At 45.3% G+C, this 20820-nt stretch overlaps 1 protein-coding gene and 1 long non-coding RNA gene across 33 annotated transcripts in view; one reads left to right on the top strand and one right to left on the bottom strand.

Moving 5' to 3' along the window:
* Positions 1-18627, top strand: part of LOC140378084 (regulating synaptic membrane exocytosis protein 1-like) — a 99331-nt gene extending 80704 nt beyond the window's left edge. For 31 of the 32 annotated variants that reach the window (XM_072463749.1, XM_072463724.1, XM_072463736.1 and 28 more), the window contains 6 exons: positions 2548-2759; positions 5875-6022; positions 10427-10539; positions 10626-10727; positions 15624-15763; positions 17337-18627. In XM_072463749.1, the coding sequence (XP_072319850.1) occupies positions 2548-2759; positions 5875-6022; positions 10427-10539; positions 10626-10727; positions 15624-15763; positions 17337-17555 (934 nt within the window). In that variant the 3' untranslated portion in view covers positions 17556-18627. Of the gene's footprint in view, positions 1-1400; positions 1804-2547; positions 2760-5874; positions 6023-10426; positions 10540-10625; positions 10728-15623; positions 15764-17336 lie in introns of those variants that run through there. The other variant, XM_072463753.1, reaches the window with a different exon arrangement.
* A 421-nt stretch (positions 18628-19048) lies between these two features.
* LOC140378087 (uncharacterized) lies at positions 19049-20065 on the bottom strand. Its single transcript, XR_011930144.1, has 2 exons — positions 19792-20065; positions 19049-19415 (listed from the first exon to the last, which is right to left on the bottom strand). It is a non-coding gene; the product is annotated as an uncharacterized lncRNA (long non-coding RNA).
* Between the last annotated feature and the right edge of the window lie 755 nt (positions 20066-20820).

The raw sequence follows: 20820 nt of genomic DNA, 5'->3' as shown, positions 1-20820 counted from the left end.
TTACAGAGGGCACTTACAGAGGGCACTTACAGAGGGCAGTTACAGAGGGCACTTACAGAGGGCACTTACAGAGGGCACTTACAGAGGGCAGTTACAGAGGGCAGTTACAGAGGGCACTTACAGAGGGCACTTACAGAGGGCACTTACAGAGGGCACTTACAGAGGGCACTTACAGAGGGCACTTACAGAGGGCAGTTACAGAGGGCACTTACAGAGGGCAGTTACAGAGGGCAGTTACAGAGGGCACTTACAGAGGGCAGTTACAGAGGGCAGTTACAGGGCCTTTCCCCGTCCTGTGGCTCTGATGTGACAGGGACAAACGAGGCTCTTCTATTGGGCGAGGAGCGAATAGTGCAGGTTATTATCCCGCTAATGTATCGGGTTTAGACTAAAGGAGGAGAGGAAGGGCTCGCGCCGCAGATCAATCTCTGTTGTGGAATAAAAGCACAGGCCTGTGGCATTTAGTGCAATTTAAAGTGGGTTAGTGCGACGATGAAAGCTTGACAAAGTAGTAAATAAACCATATTTGTACTTGTACAAATGAGAGAACTTTAGAAGTGCAAACTAAAATGGAAGGAGCAGGGATTTTCTTAATAATGTTGGTTTAACTATGCGACTTTGTCTCCAGGGAATCACTGAACATCAACTAACTCACTACAACTGCTTTCTGCGCAAATACAATGAAGGAAATATGATATATAACCCAATAAAGTATTATATTACAAATGAGCCAATTAATATTACTATTCAGAAAATGAAATGTTGACCCTATTTTAATAAATAATGTCACTTCTTTCCATTTAAATATTTTATCTTGATCCAAAGCAAACAGTTTAGATTTTAACATGATCTATTTAAAATGTCTTCTTTTTTTCAACATCAAACATTTAAATGGCAAAAGGTGACATTATACACATCTTGCCTTCAGTTACGGTAGATAAGGTCCATCTCACTAATTAAGTTGCCTCAAATAAATAAAGATATATCTCAGGTCAACACTGGGATACAGAAAATAAAATTAAAAGAAAAGCATATAGAATCACCAAATCATCAATAAAAATACAAAAACAATTATTGCATTTTGTATTAATTACATGAATAAACACATTATTAAACTTACAATTGAGCCCAACTTATGAATTCAATGTTATTTTAGTTCACAACATCTCATTTGGATTGCGTTCACACTTGCACTAGTTTGTTACTGCATTGACTCCAGTTTAATAGTTGATTTGGTCTTGTTCTAGTCCTGGTTTTACTCTGGCTTTGTCCATGTCCAGGTCCCGGTTTAGTCCCGATGTGAAGGTGGCGTTTGTGCAAGTGTGAACGCCGCCTCAGACACTTCCTGTTGTCCATTCATATGATGCATTGACCCACTGTGTCCATGTTGTGTTGTGTAGATGTCTCCTCGCATGTCTCAGACCCCTCCCTGCTTCTGTACCGTGCTGCTGCTGCTGCTGCTGCTGCTTGGACCCCCGTCTCCGACCCTCGTCCGAACCCCCGATACCCTCCTCACCTCCCACCCCTTGCCTGTCCCTAGCCTCATCACCGGGGGCAGCAGAGAGGCCCCGGAGCAGCCTCCCCCTGTCTCCTCAGCTCTGGACTGATGTTGTGGGCGACGGGGGCAGTGTGGCTGGGGTTTCTTGCAGCACACTGACTCCCTCTGAGCACATGGACATAAGGCGACTGCTCCGGGCCGAGGGGCCGCACAGAGCCCCCCGACGCCGTTGTCCAAGTGTGTTTGACTGTTTCAGAGCAAATAATGACGGCGAATGTTAGAAAAAAGTTGTTACATTTTAGTGTTGGCTGAAAACTATAGTTCTTTGTGGATGTAATCACTCATTTGTCCAGGAGTGCTTTGTTATAGAAAAAGATTCAGTTGTCTTTGTCTGGACACTTCTTATCCAAGAGTCATTCTCAATCTGTGGATCTAGTCTGAGAACATAAATACTTATCCTACTCTGAGTTAGCCCGGCCCACCAGGTGGAACCTCCTGAGAATAATGCATTGTGTAAATTAGAGTAAAGATAATGGAAACTGTATTAGCAATAATGACAAAAATGAATGTATTTTTGCAAAAGCGAATAAAAACATACTTGTATCAATAACCTATAGTATATGCTTCACTGTATGCATTATTTAAAATAAATGTTAAAAGTGCACCTTGGAGGAGAGTTCTTGCTTTGATTTGTTATTGCTTAGAGTTCTCATTTTCAAAGATATTTTTTACCACTAAAATAGCCTTTGATTTAATGTATGTGAGCTCGATGAGTTTAATGCCATCCTGTGGAACACTTTAGGCAAAGCAATAACAACTGTAGAGGAAAAGATGAATAATCTATAAAGAGATGTTTTACATTTGACTACACAGAACTTTTACCTCTTTTACTCATCTCTCATCCCATCGTCTTGCTGTAAATGCAATGTTGCCGTGCATGATTCCTTATCCCTTGTTTTCCTCCAGACCAGGTACTGTATTTGAACTTAAGCTTTCAGTGAAATATAATAACTGTATGTATCATGTGTGACCCTCCCCTCTGTGCTCAGGATGCGAGGCTCTGGAGGCCGCAGTATGATGAAGAGCTCCAGTGTGAGCAGTGAGATCTACAGCCAGGAGCGCACGGACGGGAGCCAGTCGGACACGGCCCTGGGGACGGTGAGCGGAGGCACCAAGAAGAGACGCTCCAGCCTCAGCGCCAAAGTGGTCGCCATTGTGGGCAACCGGCGCAGTCGAAGCACCTCCCAGATCAGCGGGCCAGGTACACAACTTTTATTGAACAGTGGGTAGAGGTATCAACGTGAAGGGATTGATTTCTGCTGTTGTGTCCTGAGACCTTGCCTAAACTGTATGAATGTGTGAGTGAGAATAGAATGTAAGGGATTTTGTAGTTTCAATTCAATTTACACTTAATCTATGAATAACTGACAGAATGGCCTTTAAATATGCTCGTAAGTACCTTTACTTTGGCATCTCGCATTTTAGAACTTAAAAATATATATTGAAAAACAGCACATGACTTTCTACCAATCAAGTGTTCCTCTTCAGAATTGGTGTTAGCACTCCATCTACTGGCAGCAGAGGGAATTACCATGGATAAATGAACAAAAGCTAACTTTCCACTGACATGCTAATGTAAGCACACAGCTATAATTAATACGATATGACGTAGTCTGGTCTTGATAAAAAGAGCAGAAGACCTTCAGATCTCTACCTCTGATGAAACCAAATGTTTTTGTGAGGTTCAGAGGTTTAACTTGTAAATAAGATTAATCTAACAACCGTGGATGAAGTCAAATACAACTCATATATTGCATCATATTTGTCATTTGATGTGAAAATATAGTGTAAATTAACCTGGTAAAAGGAGGAGCAATAAGACCGTTAAAAAAGAAAAAAAAGTTTTATGCATTTTGCCTTGTTGTTACTGGCCCCGCCCACTTCCACCAGTACCTGAAAGAAATTAAATGTTTATTACTGGTCCTTGTAAAACAAAAAATAGGGGATAACTGCATTAAAATATCTCATTTCAAATCGACATAAAAGAAAGGAATCTGCTTATCTCCACTTTTCTTTCAAAAAACCCTCTTATATACATCATAATTAAAGATGAATTAGTGTGGTGTTAATAGCCTGAAGCCGCCTGCTGTTAAAATGCACTTCTGAGCGCGCCTTGCTTTCCCCCGTGTGGCTTTAATGTAAGCAGTGGGTGCAGTTTTCTTTGTGGACACATTTGATTGACTGACAGAGCAGCACCTCAAAGTTAACATCTGCTGATGATGAAGGAGGCCGTTTTGGGCTCGATCAGCAGCTGCGTAAAATCATTTTTCACATTCGAGTCTGCAGCTTTGTTGATAACATAAGCATTTAATTGGATTATGGGGATTTTTTTTTTTTTTGTATAGGTGAGCGCACTGTTATTTAAAAGAAACAAATAGATCAAATTTATTTTAACACAAACATCTAAGTCCAACTAGCACGACTGCAAATTGAAATATTATTATTCATGCTTATAATTGGTTGATATTCTTTTGTTTCATGGTTAGAAAATAGAGTAAAAGTACATTTTGAATAACAATACATAATTTTCCATCATGACCAAGCATCACCAATACATTTTACATTTCTCTTGATCAACAATATCTCGATGTGACCCCTAAAAACTCATAATGACCCCTAAAAACTCATAATTACACTCAACATTTGATGAAGGTATTTTCTTGAGTTTATTGCTAATAGTCTCCACACTTGTCGGACAATTTAGTTGGTGTTTGGGAATCACAATAATGAACAATAAGAGGCGTCACACACTGGTTTCACCTCCACAGATTCAGTGGTTTCAATTCAATTAGGCTTCTTCTAGCAGACAGGATGAAAGGCGTATGCAACGGTGTTATTTAGTGTTGTGGACATAATATGCTTTTAATGAACATTGTGTCTTATTCTCTGTTACTGCAGAAGCCCAAAGCAGAGACGTGACACACAGTGTAAACATCTGCACTGAACATTTTGAGATAGTCATTATTCAAAGTTTTTATGTTTACTCAATTCCCAGCTCTGAATGTCCTCCCTGCTCTTCACCCTCCTTTCACTCTATAGAGTCTTGTCTATTCAAGCTTACGGGAAGTAAGGGAACATTTTGAGATAAAGAAGATTCAAGATTAGACATTTTTTATTGTTTTTCAATTTATAAAAATGTACTTCCATAAAACGCAAAACATGGAACACGACACAGAGAGTAAATAAAGAGCAAAATAAACATCAAAAGAAATACAATTACATAAAATAAAGTTACATTTTGTCCAGCATGAGTGTTCCATTTGGTCCAAAGTCTGTCAAAAATATGTTTTTCAATTTAAGTCAAGAATGTAAACGTTTCATTTTTAAAAATTTCCACTACAATAGAAATGTTTCTTGCTTTGTCTGGAATGCTCCACAGTGTGGCATTAAGCGCATCTATCTTGCATTTATTCAAATACTACTGTTTTTGTTGCTCAAAAATACCTTGAAAAACATGCATGCTTACTGTGAGCACCATCGCATCTCCACAGAGCTGATCTGTAACTTAGCAGCACCCTGCTTGTTTCCATGGAGTTAGATAGGTTTAATGCCATTGTATGGAACATTCCAGGCAGAAAAATAAAATGAGACAAGCAGGTAAAAGTTACATGGTGTACTTTAAGCTCTATATTGTACTTCATCGTTGGGCTTCACTAGTCAGTACTTTTTGTATGTTCCTCTTGTGGATAAACTGTCTGGATGTTAATTACACTGCAATAATTACAATTGGACGTAGTTTCGTTACTGATGCAAAAATAGCGTATGAGGTCTTTAATAGTATTCAATGGTGACAAGATATACATTTCCAGACATTCAACTTGCAAGATTCTTACTTGACTTTCATTATTAGTCTTACCGTACTATTAACATATGACAAAACTTTATTAACTCAAACTTTATGATTTACAGTTTACTTTTCTTTCTAAGTATTTAAGAAGTATAATTTATTCACAGGCTTGTTTTCTTTTAAATAGATGTTTGTTTGTTATTTTGAATTACATTTTTTGATCAGTGACAGTGCACAATACAATTACAATAATACAAATGTTCTTTGTGGGTTTTAACATGTTTTTTCGTTACAAAAAGATCTAATACAAGACAAAATGGTAAAATAAAGAAATAACTATCATCTTCTGTTGAAAATGACAGTTTATTGTTTAAAAAAGCATTTTAAATTATCATTTGTATTGAAATCGGTATTGAGTATCGAGGTTATGCCCTAGTATCAAAATCCAGTTTGAAATGTCTGATCGTGACCACACTAACATGGAATAATCCTGCCATAACACGTGTCTGTTCCTCTTCCGTCCTTGCAGAGGGAAAGTCTAAAAAGGAGAAGGGCGCCCCCATCCAGAGGAGCACGGAGACGGGTTTGGCGGTGGAGATGGTGCGGAGCATGCCCAGCCGACAGCCAAGTCGCGAGTCCAACAACGGCAGCATCCACAGCTGCAACTCCGAGGGGAAGTGAGTACCACCACATCCTGTTTTCACACAAACTACTCTCACTCTTATATAAGAAAGGAAACCGCTCATCGAGTTGTTCAGTTGCACTTGTGCTGTTCAGGATCCATGTTAACAAATGGCATACCATATATATATATATATATATATATATATATATATATATATATACATTTAGTGTGTGAAAACTAAAGGAGCCATTCACACGGATGGGACAAAGCTCATCCTACAATGAACATCCAGAAAGACATCAATCACAATTTAATAATCCACGTGTCAAAGGTGAATTGCTAGTATTTACTAGTACTGGGTAGATGTTTTGTAACTGTGACAGGCCGACCTGTATATTCAGTGAATACTTATATCCATCCCACTTACTGTGTGCTGTGTCAATGCCATGTGGGGTCCACTTTCTTTCCAAAAGCATAAGTGTGTGGTGCCTCCCTTTAGTTTTGTCTGCAGTTCATGACCTGAATGCAGAAGACATCTCCTCTTCTATGTCCAATTCAGAGCAAATTGAAAAACTTCTCTCACATCTGATTAACTATTTATTTATTGAGCTTTATTCAACCAGGAAAGTCCCACAGAGATTAAGAATCTCTTTTGCAGGGGAGTCCTGGCCCCAGAGGGGAGGAGCCTATTGTACATGTTTTAGTGGTAGGAGAAACTTGAGGAAACCTTCACAGACATGGAGAGAACATGCAAACACCACACAGAAAGGCCCCGTGTGGGATTCTTACTGTGAAGTGAGAGCGCCCTCCTCGTGCCACTGGGCCCCAACATAATGTTTAGTGTTTAACACGTTCTCTGTGTCTCTGCTGTGTTTGTTTTGACCGTGACCATCTCAGTGGTGGAAGGATAACTCAATGTTGTTATGTAAAAGTACAGATACAGGAGCAAAAATATACTTAATTAAAAGTAAAAGTAGCATATACCAAAATCTACTGAAGTACTCATTTTATAAGTGAAAGTTTTTCACAGATTTTGAGAATTATTAAAGTGTTAAATGTGGTGATTTGCATAAAGATTTATGCTGATCTTCAGTCAGTAAAGATCAATTCAAATCAATTTCTTACATTTTCTATTGAATTTTATGTTTATATTTTTGTTTGTTAAAAAGTACTTTCCACTTTTCAGTTCATTTCAAACCTGGAGTAGAAAATACAGACCTGTTCTGAAATGCAGTGAGGTAAAAATCATCATCACAAGTACAGATACCTAAACATTTTGCTCAGGATTCTTTTGCTCGTGTATTTTATTACGCTCCACCACCGGCCCATCTGAGCTGGGCAGTTGGGACTCAATCCAAACCGACAGACCATTATGAATTAAAATATAAGAAAATATTATCTATATATATAATGTGAGAGCAGTTGTCCCGGGCTGGCTTGATCAAAACCCCAACAAAGGGGTTTGTAATCTTAGAATAAATGAATAGAAGCTTATAGGGCTGAAAGAGTTTAGTTGATCAGTTGATTAATCAATCGATGGTGTCTTAGTCGACCAACATTTTGATTGGTCGACTAAAATGTTTGAGTTCGCTTGAGTTTTGAGGTAAATCGTGAGTTTAATCTTGTCAGATGCCACACCCCTTTAGTCTGAAGCACAGAGAATGTCTTTACTCGACTAAGAATGAATTTAGTTGACTACAGTCTTAAAGAAGATGAACAAATAAATAATTTTACTGTCGACGGGCAACAATGGGCAACAATAGTTTTTTGGTGTCTGAACCCATTGTATTTAAAGTATCATCCTTCATGGACGAGTTTTAATCAATAAGTAATTTGTCAAGCAGCTCATGTAAGAACACTTGATTTTAATTAGCAGATAGTAGAAAAAAGAAGCTCTGTGAAGCGAATCTGGTGTAAAACACCAAAAGTGACAGAATCAAATTAAGGCCTGCTGTTTTCTGGGATGGATTAGCTCACTTGGACAATCCCACACATGATTTTCTTGCTGTAAATAATGATTGGCGAAGACGCTGTGAAATTTAGTCTCCTCTTAAATGCTGACTGGGTACAGCGGGGCAGAGTCGTCTTTAGTCAGCAGATACAGGCAAAATATGGCTCCTCTGCAAGTTTAGATTTACTATCTGGAGCAGGTGCAGCCATGATAACGCTCAAAATGACAAGGACTTCAAATCTAGTGGTGATGTGTTGCAGTTTTCCACTTCTGAATATTGATAGAATGTTATATACAACTTGAAACATTAGATCATTAGTTAGTCTCAATCTTGTAATGAAGTGTATCTCTGTTACTTTTCAAATAAAGTAACATTTGGCTTCAAAAAGCTAAAAGAACTGGGATAAATTAGGACTAAACCCAGTCTAGAACAGGACTAATGCTGCTCTCTGATGCTGAGAGTGACGTTTTCTTTGAGCTTCTGTGCTCCAGTTGTCATCTCGGTAAAAACAATAAGCTGTACATTACAGTAATGACTGAATCAAGTCATAAAAACTAGGAAAGGGCTCAAATCAGCCAAAATGGATTTCCAGTTATGTTCATTTAGTGACACAGACACTGTCATTACATTAACAGTTTATAAAGCAGCGTTTGAGTTTTGTTGTTATCTCCGTCTTTAGACATTGGCAAAATTTATAACTGCAGAGGCTTAAAGGCTGCACAGGGGCAGGTCCACAGGAGCAGGTCCACAGGAGCAGGTCCACAGGAGCAGGTCCACAGGAGCAGGTCCACAGGAACAGGTCCACAGGAGCAGGTCCAGAGGAGCAGGTCCACAGGAGCAGGTCCAACAGGAGCAGGTCCACAGGAGCAGGTCCAGAGGAGCAGGTCCACAGGAGCAGGTCCACAGGAGCAGGTCCACAGGAGCAGGTCCATAGGAGCAGGTCCACAGGAGCAGGTCCATAGGAGCAGGTCCAGAGGAGCAGGTCCACGGGAGCAGGTCCACAGGAGCAGGTCCACAGGAGCAGGTCCACAGGAGCAGGTCCACAGGAGCAGGTCCAACAGGAGCAGGTCCACAGGAGCAGGTCCAGAGGAGCAGGTCCACAGGAGCAGGTCCACAGGAGCAGGTCCACAGGAGCAGGTCCAACAGGAGCAGGTCCACAGGAGCAGGTCCAGAGGAGCAGGTCCACAGGAGCAGGTCCACAGGAGCAGGTCCACAGGAGCAGGTCCACAGGAACAGGTCCAGAGGAGCAGGTCCACAGGAGCAGGTCCACAGGAGCAGGTCCACAGGAGCAGGTCCATAGGAGCAGGTCCACAGGAGCAGGTCCACAGGAGCAGGTCCAGAGGAGCAGGTCCACAGGAGCAGGTCCACAGGAGCAGGTCCACAGGAGCAGGTCCACAGGAGCAGGTCCAGAGGAGCAGGTCCACAGGAACAGGTCCAGAGGAGCAGGTCCACAGGAGCAGGTCCACAGGAGCAGGTCCACAGGAGCAGGTCCACAGGAGCAGGTCCACAGGAGCAGGTCCACAGGAGCAGGTCCGGAGGAGCAGGTCCACGGGAGCAGGTCCGGAGGAGCAGGTCCACAGGCAGCGAGTGGACAATACAGAGCAACAGAAGGGAAACAAACAATTACTTTTGTAGCTGTTGGGTTTTTTACTTTTACCAAATGCAAATCTGAGTTTACAAGTAGAAAACCTGAGTTGGAAAGCTGTCCCACTGTAAATTAACAACTCTGAAAACAGGAGGTCCAAGGACGACTGGAGAGCAGCAGGAATCATGACTGAAAAGGGTGTAAACGGGGTCTTAACAGTAGTGGGGGCTGCCATCGTGATATAGTGTATGTATGTACGGTGACTTTCTCTCTTTAGAAACAACAGAACAGGTTTCACAGGAAAAAAAGTTGATGCAAATACATTATATACGTTATACAATATTATATGTATACATTGTAAATTTGTGTTTTGTAATCTGTACTAATACTGACACATCTATAGAAACCTATATGTATATGCGTTAAAATAAACAATACATTTTAAAAATACCTGATTGAACCTTTAGGGAGTTGACCACACATAAGAAAGGTTTCTGAATGTGTTTTTAAAGAAGAAATATGTTTTTGTTTTTCTGTTTGGTAATTGAAGCGTGTCCATTGGCTTCTTGTGAAAAAGTGATTGTCATTTACATGTTTTTATTATAAGTGGCTTTGTGACATTTTAGAAAACTGCACAACGTATTATTTTGTTTTAAATGCTCACAACTAAGTACAGGGATGTGGGCGAGGGTACGGGGTAGGTGAAAACAGACATTTTCTGAGCACTCAAGCCTCCTCTGCAGGACAAAACGGGATTAACTCAGACATGCATGAATCAATGTACAACTCTGAGTAAACTAATGATGAGGAAACAATGTTAAATCCTCATTAAAGTTACAAAATATGTCACTTTAATGTAATAGCACATACTGTAGTCATATTTACTCTTTAAGCTAATTACTGCTACTTTATGTTCCAGCCTGATCTTCTCTGGGGTGAACCTGGGTGCGAGCAGTCAGCTGAGCGGCTTCCTGGACGGCTTGGGTCCTGCACAGTTAGTGGGCAGACAAACTCTGGCCACACCCGCCATAGGTATTTATCAGTAACTAACGTGGCCACACCAGTAACATACTACGTTATTTGACCATGGGTTTTATTCAAATGGTGCTCTGTTCTAGGGGACATCCAAATCGGTATGATGGAGAAGAAGAGCCAGCTGGAGGTGGAGGTGATCCGGGCGCGAGGGCTGGTGCAGAAGCCTGGATCCAAGTCCCTTCCTGGTGAGTCGACATCTAAACACACAAAGTGGCCAAAACATTATGACCACTGACAGACCAAGTGGAAATAGTTTCAACTTTCCTCCCAAAACTGATTATTTCATGCAAAAATGAAACTGCAAGCAACTTTAGTGAGGGACCACAGGCACGAGGCCACTCATTCCAAACAGAACAGAAATATGAGTTTGATGGTTTGATGAGAAAATATTACAATAACAACACATTATGTAAACATTATGTAAACTTGTCATGTTTTATTGCTACTGAACTGTGTGCATGGTGTGAATGGCATTGTCTACAGTTTCTTGTCCATGTTTTATAAAATAATTGTATTGTTAACTAGGTTAATTTGCAGCTTTGTGTTGCGAACTATGCTTAAAGAGGTCTGTGACATCACATGCCTCTGCTCTGGAAAGTGTAGTTGGAGATGTAAACCGCTAACTTGGGTTCGGGAGCAGGACCACGCCTCAACCTCTTACTTCTCCAGCAACCACACCTCCACTCTTTAACCACGCCTCTAATTACCCAGAAGGCCTACATATGCACAGGCCAATCCCAGCATCTCTTGTTGTCTCTGCTCTCTCGACCCCGCCCTCCCACCCCATGTATCTATCATCTTCGATCCATCATCGACCCATCATCACTATTATCAATAAACATTCTTTCGTATTTCATTGTTGTGGCGTGGTCCTTGCCAGTGAAGTGGGTTTGAAATGCAAGTCAAGTTGTTCCTGTTGGTCCAGACTCCAGGCTCCTGCCCCTCAAACTACCTTTAGTCCTCCTGACTCCTGCCCCTCAAACTACCTTTAGTCCTCCAGGCTCCTGCCCCTCAGACTACCTTTAGTCCTCCAGGCTCCTGCCCCTCAAACTACCTTTAGTCCTCCAGGCTCCTGCCCCTCAGACTACCTTTAGTCCTCCAGGCTCCTGCCCCTCAGACTACCTTTAGTCCTCCAGGCTCCTGCCCCTCAAACTACCTTTAGTCCTCCAGGCTCCTGCCCCTCAAACTACCTTTAAGTCCTCCAGGCTCCTGCCCCTCAGACTACCTTTAGTCCTCCAGGCTCCTGCCCCTCAGACTACCTGTAGTCCTCCAGGCTCCTGCCCCTCAAACTACCTTTAGTCCTCCAGGCTCCTGCCCCTCAGACTACCTTTAGTCCTCCAGGCTCCTGCCCCTCAAACTACCTTTAAGTCCTCCAGGCTCCTGCCCCTCAAACTACCTTTAGTCCTCCAGGCTCCTGCCCCTCAGACTACCTTTAAGTCCTCCAGGCTCCTGCCCCTCAAACTACCTTTAGTCCTCCAGGCTCCTGCCCCTCAAACTACCTTTAAGTCCTCCAGGCTCCTGCCCCTCAAACTACCTTTAGTCCTCCAGGCTCCTGCCCCTCAGACTACCTTTAGTCCTCCAGGCTCCTGCCCCTCAAACTACCTTTAGTCCTCCAGGCTCCTGCCCCTCAAACTACCTTTAGTCCTCCAGGCTCCTGCCCCTCAGACTACCTTTAGTCCTCCAGGCTCCTGCCCCTCAAACTACCTTTAGTCCTCCAGGCTCCTGCCCCTCAGACTACCTTTAGTCCTCCAGGCTCCTGCCCCTCAAACTACCTTTAGTCCTCCAGGCTCCGTGCCCCTCAGACTACCTTTAGTCCTCCAGGCTCCTGCCCCTCAAACTACCTTTAGTCCTCCAGGCTCCTGCCCCTCAAACTACCTTTAGTCCTCCAGGCTCCTGCCCCTCAGACTACCTTTAGTCCTCCAGGCTCCTGCCCCTCAGACTACCTTTAGTCCTCCAGGCTCCTGCCCCTCAAACTACCTTTAGTCCTCCAGGCTCCTGCCCCTCAGACTACCTTTAGTCCTCCAGGCTCCTGCCCCTCAAACTACCTTTAGTCCTCCAGGCTCCTGCCCCTCAAACTACCTTTAGTCCTCCAGGCTCCTGCCCCTCAAACTACCTTTAGTCCTCCAGGCTCCTGCCCCTCAAACTACCTTTAGTCCTCCAGGCTCCTGCCCCTCAAACTACCTTTAGTCCTCCAGGCTCCTGCCCCTCAAACTACCTTTAGTCCTCCAGGCTCCTGCCCCTCAAACTACCTTTAGTCCTCCAGGCTCCTGCCCCTCAAACTACCTTTAGTCCTTCAGGCTCCTGCCCCTCAAACTACCTTTAGTCCTCCAGGCTCCTGCCCCTCAGACTACCTTTAGTCCTCCAGGCTCCTGCCCCTCAAACTACCTTTAGTCCTCCAGGCTCCTGCCCCTCAGACTACCTTTAGTCCTCCAGGCTCCTGCCCCTCAGACTACCTTTAGTCCTCCAGGCTCCTGCCCCTCAAACTACCTTTAGTCCTCCAGGCTCCTGCCCCTCAAACTACCTTTAGTCCTCCAGGCTCGTGCCCCTCAGACTACCTTTAGTCCTCCAGGCTCCTGCCCCTCAAACTACCTTTAGTCCTCCAGGCTCCTGCCCCTCAAACTACCTTTAGTCCTCCAGGCTCCTGCCCCTCAGACTACCTTTAGTCCTCCAGGCTCCTGCCCCTCAGACTACCTTTAGTCCTCCAGGCTCCTGCCCCTCAAACTACCTTTAGTCCTCCAGGCTCCTGCCCCTCAGACTACCTTTAGTCCTCCAGGCTCCTGCCCCTCAAACTACCTTTAGTCCTCCAGGCTCCTGCCCCTCAGACTACCTTTAGTCCTCCAGGCTCCTGCCCCTCAGACTACCTTTAGTCCTCCAGGCTCCTGCCCCTCAAACTACCTTTAGTCCTCCAGGCTCCTGCCCCTCAAACTACCTTTAGTCCTCCAGGCTCCTGCCCCTCAAACTACCTTTAGTCCTTCAGGCTCCTGCCCCTCAGACTACCTTTAGTCCTCCAGGCTCCTGCCCCTCAAACTACCTTTAGTCCTCCAGGCTCCTGCCCCTCAGACTACCTTTAGTCCTCCAGGCTCCTGCCCCTCAGACTACCTTTAGTCCTCCAGGCTCCTGCCCCTCAGACTACCTTTAGTCCTCCAGGCTCCTGCCCCTCAGACTACCTTTAGTCCTCCAGGCTCCTGCCCCTCAGACTACCTTTAGTCCTCCAGGCTCCTGCCCCTCAGACTACCTTTAGTCCTCCAGGCTCCTGCCCCTCAGACTACCTTTAGTCCTCCAGGCTCCTGCCCCTCAAACTACCTTTAGTCCTCCAGGCTCGTGCCCCTCAGACTACCTTTAGTCCTCCAGGCTCCTGCCCCTCAAACTACCTTTAGTCCTCCAGGCTCCTGCCCCTCAAACTACCTTTAGTCCTCCAGGCTCCTGCCCCTCAGACTACCTTTAGTCCTCCAGGCTCCTGCCCCTCAGACTACCTTTAGTCCTCCAGGCTCCTGCCCCTCAGACTACCTTTAGTCCTCCAGGCTCCTGCCCCTCAGACTACCTTTAGTCCTCCAGGCTCCTGCCCCTCAAACTACCTTTAGTCCTCCAGGCTCCTGCCCCTCAAACTACCTTTAGTCCTCCAGGCTCCTGCCCCTCAAACTACCTTTAGTCCTCCAGGCTCCTGCCCCTCAAACTACCTTTAGTCCTTCAGGCTCCTGCCCCTCAAACTACCTTTAGTCCTCCAGGCTCCTGCCCCTCAAACTACCTTTAGTCCTCCAGGCTCCTGCCCCTCAAACTACCTTTAGTCCTCCAGGCTCCTGCCCCTCAAACTACCTTTAGTCCTTCAGGCTCCTGCCCCTCAAACTACCTTTAGTCCTCCAGGCTCCTGCCCCTCAGACTACCTTTAGTCCTCCAGGCTCCTGCCCCTCAAACTACCTTTAGTCCTCCAGGCTCCTGCCCCTCAGACTACCTTTAGTCCTCCAGGCTCCTGCCCCTCAGACTACCTTTAGTCCTCCAGGCTCCTGCCCCTCAAACTACCTTTAGTCCTCCAGGCTCCTGCCCCTCAAACTACCTTTAGTCCTCCAGGCTCCTGCCCCTCAAACTACCTTTAGTCCTCCAGGCTCCTGCCCCTCAAACTACCTTTAGTCCTCCAGGCTCCTGCCCCTCAAACTACCTTTAGTCCTCCAGGCTCCTGCCCCTCAGACTACCTTTAGTCCTCCAGGCTCCTTTCCTCTCAGACTACCTTTAGTCCTCCAGGCTCCTGCCCCTCAAACTACCTTTAGTCCTCCAGGCTCCTGCCCCTCAGACTACCTTTAGTCCTCCAGGCTCCTGCCCCTCAGACTACCTTTAGTCCTCCAGGCTCCTGCCCCTCAAACTACCTTTAGTCCTTCAGGCTCCTGCCCCTCAGACTACCTTTAGTCCTCCAGGCTCCTGCCCCTCAGACTACCTTTAGTCCTCCAGGCTCCTGCCCCTCAAACTACCTTTAGTCCTTCAGGCTCCTGCCCCTCAGACTACCTTTAGTCCTCCAGGCTCCTGCCCCTCAAACTACCTTTAGTCCTCCAGGCTCCTGCCCCTCAAACTACCTTTAGTCCTTCAGGCTCCTGCCCCTCAGACTACCTTTAGTCCTCCAGGCTCCTGCCCCTCAGACTACCTTTAGTCCTCCAGGCTCCTGCCCCTCAGACTACCTTTAGTCCTCCAGGCTCCTGCCCCTCAGACTACACTACTAGTTGTTGATGATGGATCCAGGACTGTATTTGCTGCCGTATTGGAAAGTGAGTTAGTTTGAAAAAGCAAGAAAAAGATGTGTTGTGAATAACTCTAAACTAAACAATGGTGAACATTTGAGCAGTGACATGGTCAGAGCGATTCTGGTAAAGTTGTATGAAAACACAAAGGAGCCTCATAGAGCACAATATGCAACTGTGCTCTGATGTATGATGTATACAGTTTATAATACGGCTAAAATAGTGTTAAAAAAAGAAAGGCCTCTAAACTTAAACGGGCAATACTCCTGGCTTCTGTGATCCTAGCAAGAAATATTTCTGATATCAAGAACTGTGTCTGCTGCTAATGGATTTTTGTTGCTCTGTTTCCCCGCACAGCTCCCTACGTCAAGGTCTATCTCCTGAATAATGGGGCGTACGTAGCCAAAAAGAAAACCAAGATTGCACGGAAAACACTTGACCCGCTGTACCAGCAAGCACTGCTATTCGATGAGAGCCCACAGGGTAAAGTCTTACAGGTGAGCACAACAATTATTTATCTCCACTCGAGCGTTAAGTGCCACTTGTGATAGAATAAAAACATCAACAGTTTTCTAGAGGTTTGCCAAAACTGTTCTGAATTGTTACTTTCAAATGATGTGGGTTGATCATATACTGTATAATAAGCTATAGACCCCAGGTCACTAGGCGGACTCTGGTCTGGATCCGGACCCAAGCGCAGTCCCGTCCGGAGTGAACAGCACAAGCTCCTCATTTAGTTAGAAGGAGCGCTGCAGCCTCCTCGTGTTTGTGAGGAGCGGCTTTGATGCAGCCCCCGCAGCATCCGCAACCCCCACAGCCCCCGCAGCCCCCACAGCTCCCGCAGCCCCCACAGCATCCGCAGCCCCCACAGCCCCCACAGCATGCGCAGCCCCCGCAGCATCCGCAGCCCCCGCAGCCCCCGCAGCATGCGCAGCCCCCGCAGCATCCGCAGCCCCCGCAGCATCCGCAGCCCCCGCAGCATGCGCAGCCCCCGCAGCATCCGCAGCCCCCACAGCATGCGCAGCCCCCGCAGCATCCGCAGCATGCGCAGCCCCCGCAGCCCCCGCAGCATGCGCAGCATCCGCAGCCCCCGCAGCATGCGCAGCCCCCGCAGCCCCGGCAGCATCCGCAGCCCCGGCAGCATCCGCAGCCCCCACAGCCCCCACAGCATGCGCAGCCCCCGCAGCATCCGCAGCCCCCGCAGCCCCCACAGCATGCGCAGCCCCCGCAGCATCCGCAGCCCCCGCAGCCCCCACAGCATGCGCAGCCCCCGCAGCATGCGCAGCCCCCGCAGCATCCGCAGCCCCCGCAGCATGCGCAGCCCCCGCAGCCCCGGCAGCATCCGCAGCCCCCGCAGCATCCGCAGCCCCCACAGCCCCCGCAGCCCCCGCAGCATCCGCAGCCCCCGCAGCCCCCACAGCCCCCGCAGCCCCTGCAGCATCCGCAGCCCCCACAGCATGCGCAGCCCCCGCAGCATCCGCAGCCCCCGCAGCATGCGCAGCCCCCGCAGCCCCGGCAGCATCCGCAGCCCCCGCAGCATCCGCAGCCCCCGCAGCCCCGGCAGCATCCGCAGCCCCCGCAGCATCCGCAGCCCCCGCAGCATCCGCAGCCCCCACAGCCCCCGCAGCCCCCGCAGCATCCGCAGCCCCCGCAGCCCCCACAGCCCCCGCAGCCCCTGCAGCATCCGCAGCCCCCGCATCATCCGCAGCCCCCACAGCCCCCGCATCATGCTCTGTTTTCGCATGTTGAAATGACAAATAAATCAACCTTAAACCTCAATGAGACAACAGATTTGTCACAATGTTGTTCTCATATTGAGTGATCACGACTTATGAAGATATTTCATTGTCTCTAAAAACACCTATTGATATTCATTTCCTGCACATAAACAATAGATACGTTTAATCCGAGCCGTTTGAACACAAAACAAACGAAAGTCTGAACTCTGCTCCAAACCACATGCTTTTCAGGCTGTGGACCTGATCACTGACAACTAAAAATGACTGACTCTCGATGAAAATGGCACAGTCCTATCTATACCGTAACATAACGTATACATTTTCCCTGAAGGTGATTGTTTGGGGAGACTACGGCCGCATGGACCACAAGAGCTTCATGGGAGTTGCACAAGTCTTACTCGATGAGCTGGACTTATCAAGCACAGTAATCGGCTGGTACAAGCTGTTCCCTCCGTCCTCCCTGGTGGACCCTACGCTGGCCTCTCTAACGCGGAGGGCCTCTCAATCATCACTGGACAGCTCCTCAGGGCCCCCCGGGGTCCGAACCTAGTGGACCAACCGAGTCATTACAGCCACTCACACACATAAGACAACAATCAGAACCAGTCGCACCATTGAGAAAGCTTTGTTAAGATCTGACAATCACTTCTGTTGTTAGTCTGCTGTGCTGTAGGGCCATTTTCAGTGTTTCATGTCCATTCGAGGAAACAAAAACAGCATCTTCGGGTCCGTAAACAAGTAGAGACAGTACAAAAAAAAAGAAATTTAAAAAAAAAGTGAGAAAATCAACAATAGCAACGTATTGTATGTAAACGTCAGAATGTATTGACTTTGAGATGAAGCCTCTTGAAGTGCAGGCGGCGCTCTCCTCCTCCTACTACTATTACTACTATTACTATTACAATTACTGCAGACAACCCAAGACTGCCAGGAGCTCAGTCTGGAAGCACAGGGCCTTCTTTCGGTGCCTAGACCTTCGCCCCATCACCGGTCCCTCCCTTTACGTCCCTACGTTTACCATGGCTCTCCCAAAAGCCACTCTTGTTTCGATCGTGTTTGCTTTGATGTTCGTTTTGAGTTTTTGGACTTTTAGGTTTGTTTTTTAACTTGCACAAGATGTTTTTTGCAGTGCTCATGATATGTTGTCGGTCTGCTGTGTGCATGGAGAGAAAACAAAAAACAATTGAAACACAAAGGATTGAAAAAGTCTTTAAAGTGTCTGCAAGTGTTATGCCGGGGTGTAACAATAGGGGGGGCTGGTGATAAAGACACCGTTTTTACAGTGAGATTAGTGTGCCGGGTTTGTTTTCCTTGTTCCACTGCTGGTCGACAAGGCCAGTCGTCTTTGTATAGATGTATATTAGGCCTCTCAGGAGGTTGACCAATAAATAAACTTTATGTCACTTTGAAATATCACAAGGGTACAATGTCGCTGTAAAAATATATAAAACAAATAAAATGCATAGGAGATATACTTTTTATGTGCCCTCACCCCAGCACGTTTTTATCCAGACTTAAGTTACATGAGTTTGAGATTTTAACTCACAAGCACAAGAGCTTGATTTTTTACGAGAAGTTTAACTTTTTGAAGAAAAAAAATAAATATGTAGTTAAAAAACAAAGCAATGATCCCGTCACTGGTCTAGTTATATAGGAAAAACAGATGAATTGCTCAGTTTCCTCGTGCATCTCTGTGAATGTGAAAGTAACCAATCAGACTGCTCTGTCGGGACGCACACACCAATGCCCATCCTCCGTTTGGCCCGTCGGCCCCGCCCACTGCGCGCAGGGGCCGGGGCCAGCATGACTTTGGAACCAGTTCCAAGCTGCATGCACATTTTTTTGTAAAACAGAAACCGAAAAAAGATCCAGACGTAGATTCGTGTTAGTTTCACATACTGTAGGGCCGCTTGTATGTTGCATGCAGTTGTACAGTTTGCTCGTACTTGAATATTAAAGAGGTAAAAACCAAGAAGCCATTTGCATTACAACGACACATCGGCAGCATTCTCCACGCGTCCTTCATTCCAGAACGTGTGTCCCAAAACGTACTATTGATGTCTTTTCTGGAGCCCTATCAACGATTTCTACGTCCTGTCCAGACCTCGCGCCCCTCTCTCTGTAGTACACAATAAACAATACCTCCGAGGGGCTCACGTGTATGAATAAATGTATAAATCTGATCTATGGAAATATGAATTATGTTTCAACATAAGGATATTCTAATACGTGGACTGTTTAGTTCTATAGAGAATACGATGCACAGAGTCACACCATGTAAATATTCAGTAGCCTTCACTGGTTTGTGGTATCTACAACGGGGCCAAGTCTTCAACTGAGCAGCAGCATCTATGTTTAGGGACCATCAGTGGACGCACACGGCCCACTCTACAACTCTACAACTCTACAGCTCTACAGCTCTACAACTCTACAACTCTACAGCTCTACAACTCTACAGCTCTACAGCTCTACAACTCTACAACTCTACAACTCTACAGCTCTACAACTCTACAACTCTACAGCTCTACAACTCTACAACTCTACAACTCTACAGCTCTACAGCTCTACAGCTCTACAACTCTACAACTCTACAGCTCTACAGCTCTACAACTCTACAACTCTACAGCTCTACAACTCTACAACTCTACAGCTCTACAGCTCTACAACTCTACAACTCTACAGCTCTACAGCTCTACAGCTCTACAACTCTACAGCTCTACAACTCTACAGCTCTACAGCTCTACAACTCTACAACTCTACAACTCTACAGCTCTACAGCTCTACACTTTCTGTTTGTGCTCTTCAAATGTCCATCCAAAACCCCCCATCCTCCGCCCATGTTTGAACTAACGTGGGTTTTCAGTTGATCGCTCTCTGAAGCAGGTTGTTTTTATTTGTTTAGGGTTTTTTAATTCAATTTTTCTCTGTCAGTATTAACAGAAAAAAAATGCTGATTGTTTACAACTTTTGTGTTCCATGGAATCAAAAAAGAAAATTAGAAAATAGTCAAGCATTCACTGCAACATTTCTTGTTTGTATAGATGATGTGGCTCAAATGATGTGTATGTTTTATATTTAAAAAAAAGTTCATTTTTATTATTTACAAATAAAAAGAATGTGTGGAAGAAATTGGCTTTGTTGGTTTGTTATTCTGAATTTCATCAGCTGGATTTGCGAGGTTAGCACAGATGCTCATAAATGATTACTCTTAGTTTGGATTTGGACACACAAAATGTTGATTCACACAAATTCATGACGGGTTTGGGGTCTAAAACTGGTTCTTTTCATTCACACAGATAAGAAAACATGACTTCAGTATATTGTTCGTGAAATTAGAATATTGATAAGAACAAATAAGAGGATAAATAGTTAAATGTCTCATACACTGAGTGTGATATGCAAAATATAATATAACAATGTTCAAACAGGAAATCATGTATTTTAATATTTCTGATATTGCACTTGAAATAGATCATTTATAGCTTGTTTTATAATGTTGAATTATGTTTCAACTCTTCAGTTCATTCTTTTTTTCCATCCATGACATCCAAAGTGAATAAAGGGCATTTAACATCCAAATTAGGTCATTTTGCCAGACGCTCTTCCTGAGACAAACCTCTATATTTAAATTTTGTTCTGGCACATTTACAAGCCATTTTGTATTGGTTTTGAGTGACAATTCTTATTGTTATATCTTACATTGTATAGTGCTGGGTACCTAATTCAAACAGAGAAATATGGAAATAAGTATTTACCTTTTCAACTAATCCCTCGCACCCACAAATACCCCTGTTTTTTTGCCACTAATGCAGCTT

This window comes from Eucyclogobius newberryi, unplaced genomic scaffold, assembly GCF_026437365.1.
Source record: "Eucyclogobius newberryi isolate DKJ021-1_F unplaced genomic scaffold, fEucNew1.0.hap1 SCAF_4, whole genome shotgun sequence".
Lineage (NCBI taxonomy): Eukaryota > Metazoa > Chordata > Actinopteri > Gobiiformes > Gobiidae > Eucyclogobius > Eucyclogobius newberryi.
The sequence above is the reverse complement of the archived record's forward strand: the minus strand, read 5'-3'. Positions and strand labels throughout refer to the sequence as shown.